At 35.8% G+C, this 12,266-nt stretch overlaps 1 protein-coding gene across 1 annotated transcript; it reads right to left on the reverse strand.

The window, feature by feature from the left end:
- Positions 1 to 9,148: 9,148 nt before the first annotated feature.
- On the reverse strand, positions 9,149 to 12,007 carry LOC105786203 (BTB/POZ domain and ankyrin repeat-containing protein NOOT2). Its single transcript, XM_012612543.2, has 2 exons — positions 11,225 to 12,007; positions 9,149 to 10,329 (listed from the first exon to the last, which is right to left on the reverse strand). The coding sequence occupies exons 1-2, from the start codon at positions 11,696 to 11,698 to the stop codon at positions 9,334 to 9,336; spliced, it is 1,470 nt and encodes a 489-aa protein (XP_012467997.1). The 5' UTR covers positions 11,699 to 12,007; the 3' UTR covers positions 9,149 to 9,333.
- Between the last annotated feature and the right edge of the window lie 259 nt (positions 12,008 to 12,266).

Genomic DNA, 12,266 nt, shown 5'->3' on the forward strand with positions numbered 1-12,266 from the left:
AAATTAAGATGGTAAAGTATAGTGTTAGAATTAAGTGACCGAATCTTTATTTAAATAAAATATAGTGGTTAAATAAAATAAAAGTAAAATCCCTATAGAACTATACTTCTTTTATTTTATTTTAGAATAAGATTTTTTAAACCTTATTAAAATCCATCTATTTGATATTGATTAGAATAAGGTGTTTCAATCTTACTACACTCCTATTAGAATATGATTTTATAAGCCTATAAATAGACATAGTCTACTCCTCTTGTAATTATTCGAATTTGACATAGTGAATTTTCTTCTTCTCTGCCCGTGGTTTTTTCCTAAAAGGGTTTCTATGTAAAAATTTGTGTGTTCTTTATTTTTATTTCTCTTCTCTTTGTGATATATTGTCATTATCGATATTTTTTTAAAAATTGGTATCAGAGCTTCCGGGTTGTTCATCTCAATCACGATAATGACATCTTTGAAGTATGAATTTTCGCTGTTACATCGTAACACCAGATTCGCGTTGTGGCAGATAAAAATGCAGGCAGTTCTTGCACAGATGGACTTAGAGGAAGCCCTACTAGTGGTACATAAGATGCTTTCAACATTAACGAAGGAAGAGAAGAAGCGCAAGGATCGAAAGGCGTTAACACAGTTACATCTACATCTGTCTAACGAAATTTTGCAGGATGTGATGAAGGAGAAGACCGCCGCTGGATTATGGAAGAGGTCGAAACAAATATGTATGTCTAAAACTCTAACTAGCAAGCTGCATATGAAGCAGTGTCTTTATACTCATCGTTTGAAGGAAGGTGCGTCTGTGCACGAATACTTAACAATGTTTAAAGAAATTCTCTCAAACTTGGAGGCCATGAAGGTTCAATATGATAAGGAAGATCTAGGGTTGATTCTACTTTGTTCGTTGCCCCCGTTTTATTCAACCTTTAGAGATGCGATTTTATATAGCCGCGAGTCTCTCACAGTTGATGAGGTTTATGATTCTTTAACCTTGTATGATAAGATGAAGCATCTTGTGGTTAAAACTGACTCTCAGGGAGAGGGTCTCATTGTTCGTGGAAGATAAGATTGAAATATTGATGATGATCATGGAAGGACATAGGAACGGAATCCTCGCGGTAAATCTAAGGGTAGATCGAAGTCTTCAAACAGAAGAAAGGGCACATTAAATTTGAGTGTTATAAGCTACAAAACAAGATCAAAAGGATCAAAATGGAAAATAACCACTAAATTCTAGTAAAGCTAATATTGTAGAAGACTACAGCGATGGTGAACTTCTAGTTGCTTATGTCAACAGTTCTGAAGTGAGCGAGGAGTGGGTCCTTGATTCGGGCTGCACCTTCCACATGAGTCCCAATCAGGATAGGTTTACAACTTACAAAACAGTGTCTAAAGGTGTTATTTTGATGAGAAATAATGTTTCATGTAAAATTGCAGGTGTTGGAACAATTAAAGTTAAGATGTTTGATGGAGTTGTCAGAACACTTAGTGGCGTACGACATGTTCTAGAATTGAAGAGAAATTTAATTTCATTGAGTACTCTTGATTCAAAAGGGTACAAATACACAACTGAAAGTGGGGTTTTGAAGTTTTCCAAAGGTTCCCTGGTTGTGATGAAAGGGCAAAGAAAGACTGCCAAGTTATATGTTTTGCAGGGTTCTATTGTTACTAGTGATGCAGCTATCGCATCCTCTTCCTTGTCAGATGATGATATTACTAAACTTTGGCATATGCACCTAGGGCATATGAGTGAGAATGACATAGTAGAATTGAGAAAAAGAGGACTTCTTGATGGGCAAGGAATTTGCAAACTGAAGTTCTGTGAGCATTGCGTTTTTGGGAAGCAAAAGAGAGTTCGATTCACCAGAGGAATCCATAACATGAAGGGAACACTGGAGTATATTCATTCTGATCTATGGGAGCCATCCAGAGTGCCTTCGAGAGGTAGAGCTAATTATATGCTAACTTTTATTGATGATTTTTCCAGAAAAGTGTGGGCGTTCTTCTTGAAGCAAAAAATCGATGTGTTTTTCGCATTTAAGTCTTGGAAAACTATGATTGAAAAAAAGACGAGAAAACAAATAAAATAACTCCGCGCAGACAATGGCTTAGAGTTCTGTTTTTATGAGTTTAATAAATTGTGCAAGTCAAAAGGGATCGTGAGACACTTGACAATTCGTCATACTCCACAGCAAAACGGTGTTGCAGAATGAATGAATAGAACGATTATGGATAATGTTCGATGTATGTTTTCAAATTTCAACTCACCAAAGTCATTTTGGGCCAAAGCAGCCTCTACTACATGTTTTTTGATCAACCGATCTCCATTCGTTGCCATTGAGAAAAAGACTGCACAAGAGGTATGGTCTAGTAATCCTGCTGACTATTCTGATTTAAAGATCTTTGGGTATCCTGCGTATGCTCATGTTGATAATGGAAAATTAGAACCGAGATCCATTAAATATGTTTTTCTTGGTTATAAAGCTGGTGTAAAAGGGTATAAGTTATGGTATCCTGAAAATAGAAAAGTTGTGATTAGCAGAGATGTTGTTTTTGATGAAACTACTATGCTACCTAACTTTTCTCTTAAAGACTCTTCCAACAAAAAAAATCAAAAGCAGGTGGAGCATCAGATTAATGTAGAATCTACAACAGAGTCGACTCCTCAAGCCAATACAAAAATTCAGAATAGAGTTGCTTCTTCACCACAATACTATATTGCCAAAAATAGAATTAGAAGAGAAATTAAACCTCCAAAGAAGTATGTCGAGGCTGATCTAGTTGCTTATGCTTTAAATGTGGCTGAAGATATAGTTGCAAACCAAGAGCCATCTAATTATTTTGAGGCGGTTAGTTGTGAAGACTCAGAAAAGTGGATGTTTGCTATGCAAGAGGAGATGGAATCACTCCACAAAAACAAAACATGGAATCTTATGAAACTTCCTAAAGGTAAAAAGGTTGTTCGTTGTAAATGGGTGTTTAAAAAGAAATAGAGGACTCTAGGAGTTGAAGAACCCAGATATAAAGTAAGGCTTGTTGCAAAGGGTTACAGTCAAATTCCAAGAGTGGACTTTACAGATGTGTTCTCCCCAGTTGTGAAGCATAGTTCGATTCGAGCTTTGCTTGGTATTGTGACCATGCATGATTTAGAGCTTGAGCAGTTAGATGTAAAAATTATATTTTTGCATGGAGAACGTGAGGAGGATATTTACATGCAACAACTAAAGGGTTTTATAGTCTCAGAAAAATAGGACTATGTTTGCTTGCTGAAAAAGTCCCTTTACGGTTTGAAACAGTCACCAAGATAGTGATACAAGAGGTTTGATTCCTTTATGACTTCTCATGATTTCAAAAGAAGTAACTTTGACAGTTGTGTTTACTTTAAGAAAAACAGTGATGGTTCTGTTGTGTATCTACTCCTTTATGTTGATGACATGTTAATAGCAGCGAAAGATAAATGAGAGATAAGAAAGGTCAAAGCCCAACTAAATGAAGAATTTGAGATGAAAGATTTGGGACCAGCAAAGAAGATACTTGGTATAGAGATTCTCAGAGATAGAAAAGTAAGTAAATTGTACCTAAGTCAGAAGGGGTACATCGAGAAAGTTCTTTGCAGATTCAATATGCAGAATGCTAAGCCGTTAGTACTCCTTTAGCAGCCCATTTTAGACTTTCATCGGCTTTGTCTCCACAATCAGATGATGCGATTGAGTACATGTCACATGTTCCATACTCTAGGCAGTGGGATCTTTCGTGTATGCTATGGTTTGTTCACGTCCATATTTATCATATGCCGTCAGTGCAGTTAGAAGATACATGACGAATCCCGGTAAAGAATATTGGAAAGCAGTTCAGTGGATTTTAAGATACTTACGAGGTACTACTGATGTTTGCTTACAGTTTGGAAGAACCAGGGATGGAGTCATTGGGCATGTTGATGCTGATTTTGCTAGAGACCTTGATAGAAGAAGATCTCTCACAGGTTATATGTTTACAATTGGAGGTTGTGCAATCAGTTGGAAAGCCACTTTGCAAACTACAGTTGCTTTGTCTACCACTGAAGCTGAGTACATGTCGATTACTAAGGCTTGTAAAGAAACTATTTGGTTGAAGGGACTCTTTAGTGAACTCAATGAAGACCTTCAAATCAATACAGTATTTTGTGACAGTCAGAGTGCCATCTTCCTTACAAAAGATCAAATGTTTCATAGAGAACAAAACACATTGATGTTTGGTATCATTTTGTTCGTGATATTATTGCTCATGCTGATTTTGTTGTGAGCAAAATTAGTACTAATGAAAATCCTGTAGATATGATTATTAAGTCAGTTCCTATAATCAAGTTTGAGCATTGCTTAGACTTTATTAGTGTTCATTGTTGAAGTTAAACCCTTAAGGGGTTTTATGGAAGAGGTGGAGAACTTGTTCGTTGAGAGTTCACGATGAAGAACTTGTTCATTGAGAATTCATGTCAAGGTGGAGAATTTTAGAATTAAGTGACCTGAATCCTTATTTAAATAAAATACAGTGGTAAAATAAAATAAAAGTAAAATCCTTATAGAACTATACTTCTTTTATTTTATTTTAGAATAAGGATTTTTAAACCTTATTAAACTCCATCTATTTGATATTGATTAGAATAAGGTGTTTCAATCTTACTACACTCCTATTAGAATATAGTTTTACAAGCTTATAAATAGACATAGTCTATTCCTCTTGTAATTATTCGAATTCGACATATTGAATTTTCTTCTCCTCTGCTCGTGGTTTTTTCCCAAAAGGGTTTCCACGTAAAAATCTATGTGTTCTTTATTTTTATTTCTCTTTTCTTTGTGATATATTGTCATTACCGACATTTTTTTTACATATAGAAAGTCTTGAAATTAGTCAGCAAGAAACTACAACTTCTTCTTTATTTGATGCTTGAGATAGAAAGAGTTTCTTTTTTCTTAATGGACCAAAGGTGTTTCCAATCGCACAATAAACTTTAATGAGAAATAATGAGCCGTTTTAGGTTAAGGACCTGTTGCCAAACCTAGGCTTATAAATAGAATTGCTCTGAACAGTTGAGGGACAACTTTTTACTTAGTTTTAAATTTTATTTTGAATTGTAATTTAGAATTCTTTCTGTTGTAATTTTTATTTCTATTTTCTATTTCATTCTTCACGGGAACTTGACTGTAGATTTGTCAAACTCATTATGGATTACTGTTCGCGCCGCATTTTTTATTTATATCAGAATTTCTCTCATCTTTACTTTTGATCTTTTATAAATGTTTATCTTTCAAATCAATTGTATTGTATGTGTTAGATCCATAGGGAACTAATCCAGTAAGGGAGATTAATGAGTGGATGTGAGATTAATAAACACCTATGTACAGTTTCTTAGCGGATCAGTTAGTTAGGAAAGGAAGAACTTAAAACCCTAGGCTTGACGACCCTAGAAATTTGTATAGGTAGGAATGAACCCAGAATGGTATTGCCTAACCGTGAAAACCTTACCCCAATTCAGTCTAGATTGTGACATCGAGAGATAAGAAATTCTTGTCGACTCATTAGGTTAGTGGAAGGTCGAGAGACCTTGCTAGATTAATGACTAGCTGATTGAATAGAACCTGAAGTAGGATAGAAAATAAAGAGAATAAAGAAAATAAAGAAAATGAGTTTGGTTCTTGTATTTGGTGGAAGAAGAAAGCAAGCCTTCAATCGTAAGTCTTCACTAATCCATGGTAACTTTTATTTTTTTAGTTGGCAATTGATAGTCCCAAATTATTGAGGTATCACCCATGCTTAGGTGTGAACAATTGAAGAAGATTGGAGTTTTGGTAGAAAATTCAGGGGCTATTTGGTTGGGAAGAAAGAGGTGAGGAAGCTAATTATCGTTCATGCATCCGAGGTTCTATTATTGAAATTAGATATTTTTAATATTAATTATAGTAATTATGTACATGGTGTTGGTGTTTATATGTTTTGAAGCTACCAAAGGTGATTTTGGTGAGGGATCCAACAAAGGAAAAGCCGAAGTGATAAAGAAATGATAGCTTGGGATGTCCATTATTATGTGTTTAGTTTTGGGACAAGAGAAGATAACTTGGAGTGTGGGTTTGTGCTCTACAATCTTTGGCATATCCATTATTATGTGTTTAGTTCGACAGAGATTATGGTAATATGATTTGAGTGCCCTAATGAACTGGTAGGAATTAGTTTTGGATATAGTTGACTGTCAATAGAAAATTAAGAATTAATATTGAATTTCTCACCGGTCGAATAGCTTTGTAGATGGTATTGGTAGAGATTTTCAGCCAAGAGCCTTGTGAACAAAGCCATGAAATTGTAAAACACCGACAAAAGCCTTGTGGACAAAGCTGAATGGATACAGATGCCTTTGTGAAAAAATCGAAGTAATCTCGAATAAATGTTAGATTGTTACATAACCTTATAACAGATATATTTAAGTTAAAATATGCAACAAGTTGTTATACTTTCATAAATTTAGAATTTAGTATCTATATTTTTATTTTTAAAAATTTAACAGATTTTAATATTCGAATCAACTGTTAACACTTTTAAAATCATTTTGTTAAATTCAAGTTACAACGTTATCTTTTAGTTCCATGGTTACCAAGTGAGTTTTTCTTTTAATTTCAAAATGCCACACCAATAAATTTAATAAAAAATTCGACATAGTTAACAATTGGACCTGAATTTTGAAATTTAAAAAGTAAAAGATTAAATTCTTATAAATAAAATACAGGGACCAAATTTCAAAATTGTAAAGAGTATAGGGACCTATATCACAAAATATTTTCACCCACGTGTACCATAATTTAGTATTTATATAATTCTTTTGCATTAGACATTGCTTCTCCACTGCAGCAATCAATCTATAAGAGAATATCGATTTTAACATATGTACCAATGAATGCGGACTTTAACCTAAATAAAGCTAGTATAACATTTACGTGTATTTTCTTTTTTCTTCATACGAAAGCAAATTAACATATATACATGCATGCAAAATTTTGAAGAGGGGATTCAGCATCCTCATGAAATTGCATTATTCCATTTTTCAAGATCATGTCATTAACTTTATATTTAACATCAACAAATGAAATTTCTTCACTACAATTATTCACTCAAAGATTAGCGGGGCTTTTAGCGGCATTAGCAGCTAGTCATCTGATACTGATCCATAACCATGGTCATTTCTTAACAAGCATAAAATTTAGACTAGCATTTATGAATGTCACAAATGATCTTTTCTTTTTTTATACCGATCCTGTTAATACTGACTTGGTTACGAAAATATATGCAATCTGTCTCTATCAAGAGTTTTAAGTCTATCCTGGCCGGTTAACACCCCATACTTATTGATGTGTTCAATGATATCATGTGTTTAGATATATGATAACCTTAATGTAACGTGAATGTAGTGGAAGCTTGTATGAATAAAACAAAACTGTAAAGATAGTGAAACTGAATTTTGTAATCTTCTTTGACATTTCAGTACTATAATATTTGTCCGCTCCTAACAGCTAGGTTGTAAATATATCAACAATGTTTGCATTGGACATATATACGATTGTGTCAACAAGCTAGTAGGTGCAAGAGTATTAGATTTTTGGCATGAGAGTTGAGTTCAATCCCAAGCAACCCCATCCCCTACCCAATTACCAAAAGAAAAAAGAAAAACAATAGTTCTATAGTCAAGCATCATCAAAGACATCTAGTTAAAGACAAAGAACACCTAGAAACGGGATAACACGGAGAATGCTAACTTAGTCATTAATCATTCAATAAAAGTAGGAGTCCATATGGGTGTGTATATATCCATTAATATATAGGTCTTTAAAGATTACTCCATATCACAAATGGCAAAGAGAAACAAAGAAAGCCGCCTAATTAATATTTAATAAACGTGCTTAATTCAGCGGCTGACTCATGGCTTGAGATACCAAAGAAAAAACATTTATAATTGTTGTATAAAATGAACATGATATATATGCAGCTCGTTGTGCTAGTTTCAACATTTTCATACGAGAATCAGAATGTATTCATTTGCACCTTTCTGCAACTAGTGAATGAGAACCAAGAAGATGCTGGATTTTCCTAGGAGATCCGCTTACGAGTGAAACTGCATCTATATGCTGGTGAAATGAAACCAGTTCAATTCTAGATTTATATATATATATATATAGTGGAAAGTGAAGTAGCCCCAGGGATGTGCTGACCTACGTACCCACAGGTTGAGACAAGAATTAATATTAAGAAATCTATGGTTTAGCTGTAAATTTTTGTAAGTATCGGAGGCCAAAAATGGCAAGGGGGACAAAAAGGAGGATTACATGGAGGGAATCCAGATTTAGATAATACCAATTTATTATTAAGCTGTCCTGTGTGGTCACACTCAAATGTTGCATCCATACAAGACAAACAATCAATCAATTTTGTCCATTGCCTTGTGATTTTTCTACAAAAATAATTAGACCACTCCTATATAGCCAATTAAGCTTCTCCAAAAGCCCATTGAGTGCTAGAAAAGATATGGAAAAGAAAAAAAAAGGAATCCGAAAGACAGCTCATTTCTTTCAATATAAAAATGCGTAGTTCAAACTAAGCCTAATCAAGCCCAAGATAACCCCACCACTCCATTACAAGCCAAATTCCTCCCTTCTTAATTATATATCTTTTCTTACTTATATTAAATGTACATATAGTACTAAATTACTTTATACCGTGAAGAATTTTATCATTTATTTACTGACATATGTATATAGTGTATGTATATGTGTGAAGTAGTTGTACATACAATGAAAGGCAAGTGGTGCAAAAAAAAAAAAGTGGGTGTGGTCGTGTGGGGAGACAAGAAAAAAAGAGAAGGTAAGAGAGAAATAGGGCATGATATTTTGATACTATGAATAAATACAGAGGAATTGACAGATTGACCTGCGTGTCTCTCCATCACCTCCCTCCCCTCACCACAGAGCAAATCTCAGATCCTCCTTGTCTCATCCCAATCAATGAGAGAAAAAAAAATTTAAAAGCTCATGACATCTCCAATGAAACTGCATTTCTTGTCATGGGTCATTGAAAGCCTACAAAGAAATAAAAAAAAAAAAAACACCCCTCACAGCATAGGGAAAAAGGCTAGTGATTGAAATCAAAGGACGGACAAATATATAGATCCAATAATCTCTCATGAACGAGTTTCCATGAACTACTATTTTGCCTGTCTTTCACCATCCATTTGTTTTATATTATCTATAGAGAGAGAGTCAGAGAGAGAGAATGAGATTGATATATAGAGAGAGAAAAAGAAAGAGAAAGAAAGTGTTGGAGCTAGAAGTCATGAGAGTGATGGTACATTGTTGGGTCATGTCGATTCATGGCTTCTCTTTGACTGTTGTGGCTGCTATCATCATCACCCTCCATTCTTGATCCCATTTGAGTTGAAGCTGTAGCACCAAGATTGAGATAAACCAACCTTGAATCCAAATTGAGGTTAGCAAGGTTGTTTCCACTGCTACTGCTATTATGTTCATCACTCATTGGTGGGTAAATTGCAGTTGAAGTTGGTGGATTTACGCTCCCTTCTTCACGCGAGATAACCATAGCTGCTGATTGAACAAGCTCAAGACATAGCCTAAGCTTATTTGGTTCGATGTGAGTTAGCCCCGGCACCGCACCTTTGAACAAGAAATCTGAAGTTAGTGTTCGAAGGATGTCTAAAGGAGTCACCCCATCAACGGTTCTTACATTAGGGTCTGCGTGGTGGTCTAAAAGCACCGCAACCATATCTGGTGATACCATTTCCGCTGCAATGTGAAGTGGGGTTTTTCCTGCAGGCCCCGCCGGGTAGTTAACATCAGCCGCACCAAGCTCTAACAAGGTCTTAACTACTTCCCGGCTGCAGTTCTCGACAGCATAGTGTAAAGCCAAAGCTTCATCAAGATTCAGACCTTCTCCCATCACCATGAGCTTGACTAGTTCAACATCCGAAGAGTCTAATGCCCTTCTCATCCTTCGAATCTTCTGGTCCTCAAGATCAGCAGCCGCGGTGAGATCATGGTGGGGGTGGGGGTGATGATGATGATGATGATGATGATGAGGGATTAAGGACCGTCTTGTTAGAGATGACTTGAGACGCAGCTCTTCGATTTTGGCCACCACATCTATGGGCAGATGTTTGGCGAGAACTTCTGGTGGTAGACCTGATTTGGCCACTAGGTGGGAACAAGTAGTCCAAAGTTGGTGCATGTCTTGCTTTCTTGAAGCTATTAGTACTTTCATAACATCTTCAATTGAAGCCTTCTCCACCATACTGGCCAATTGTTTCTGTGAAACGAAGAGAACAAACAGCGTCAGCTTTGGTAAATGGAAATGAAAAGAGTCTTCGTTCCCATTGGTTGAAGCTAAACAAAGCGATGGGTGTTTGGGAAAGATTTTATGTGCTTACGAGGGAAGCCATTACCAGATATTATCAAGATCTAGATTTAGAAAGCCTTTGGTGAGGAGCATTTAGATGGAAGAAACCCAATTCAAGAAAACCAGAAAATATGATTATACATGACATCTAAATAAACCCTTTTCTTTCTGGGTTATTTGACAATGAATATCGTTTGAACAACATTTCTTTTTACTCGCAAGAAAATAGTAAATCTTTTCAACATCAACTGTAGCCTATAGAAGGAGAAGTCAAGATGACCGATGAAGAAAAACAGTGAAAGAAAACTGAAGCAATTAATGGTTGAATCAGCCGCTGTAGGAGAAAACTGCAGAAAAAATAACGAAAAAAAATACTAAAAATTCCGTGTTTTTGCAGAAAAGAGAGTTCCTAAATGAACTGAGAGGATAAAATCCAACTACTTTACAAACATGGAAATGAGGATCGGAAATATGTAGAACAAAAAGGTGTTTAGTTAATCGTTAAAAGAAAAAGAAACCCGGTTTGATAATGATGATCATCATCTTCATGTTAATAAGATTACAAAAAAAACCCTTCAATAAAAAAAGATTAAATTACACTTCCCAAAAACCAAGCCTAGTTATTGTCTGGGTACCCAAAAACCCAAAACACAAAGAGTAACAAGACTCCACACACACAAGAATCAAGAATCAGACAGCAGAAAAAGAGAGAGAAGGAAAGTAGTTTGTGAGGGTATGTTGATGATGATTGATGACGAAGAGAGGGAAGGGAAGGGAAGGGAAGGGAAGGGAAGGGAAGGGAAACCTGAGTAAGCAATGCAAGCTGTTCAACACCAAAGTATCTAGCGGCAGCAAGAGTGTCAAGCGCAAGATCAACGGCAGAGGTGCAATGTGTATGCCAACACGCTCTTTCACTACAATTAGGCCTTGCCTCATGCTTTTGAGGCACAATAGAGACCTGGCCACTATACAAGAACTGTAACAATAGCAAGAACACTTCATATCCCACTGAGTTCACGGGTATAACACCGGGCCTAGACCCTGCTGTTGATCCGCCTCCTCGGTTCATCCTCGAACCAACCGGGTCTAAACCAGCTGGAGGATCAGGTCCGCAGAAGAATTTCCTAAAGAAGAGACTCCTTGCAGCTAAAATACACCTGTGGGCATGAACTAACCGACCCTCTACACTGAAAGTTACATCAGAGAAAGCTTGGCCATTGATGAGGAGGTTGAGGTAGTCGAGGGAGAGAGATCTTAAAGACTCGTCAAGGCTACTCATTTTAGGGTTGTTTTCCCAGAGGAATACAAATAAAAAAATCTTCTCTTCTTGGATAAACAAGTGTGTTGTTGAATCAAGTACACGAAGAAGAAGAAGAAGAAGAAGTTAGAGAAATAAGTAGGGATTTAGATGATGGTTTCATTTGAAAGAAACGGAGGAGGTTACTGTAATTGGTTTTTGTATTGAGAGATTCTTTCCTCTCGATGAAGTGGTGTGGGTTTTTGTCGATAGAGATATATTTTTTTTGATAGACAGAGAAAAGAGAAAACTTTAGAGATAGAAAGAGGGAGAGAGAGAGCAACATGGGTGGCTGTTTGGGGCGGCTGAGCTATTTAAAATACACAATTTATTTATTGGAAAATTAAAAGAACAAAAAAATACTATTTGTTTTTTGTTTATACTATTAAAAATAATACATGGGGGTAGGGTAGGACGCTGGAGAAATGATGATGGGAATGGGATACATGGAAAACTTTGTTACAATTATCCTCATCATTACCTCGTGTTTTACTATTATAATTTTACTCAACTTAACTATTAGCAGCATTTATGTTCTCTACCAAACCAA

This window comes from Gossypium raimondii, chromosome 1 (assembly GCF_025698545.1).
Source record: "Gossypium raimondii isolate GPD5lz chromosome 1, ASM2569854v1, whole genome shotgun sequence".
NCBI classification, from domain to species: Eukaryota; Viridiplantae; Streptophyta; class Magnoliopsida; order Malvales; family Malvaceae; genus Gossypium; species Gossypium raimondii.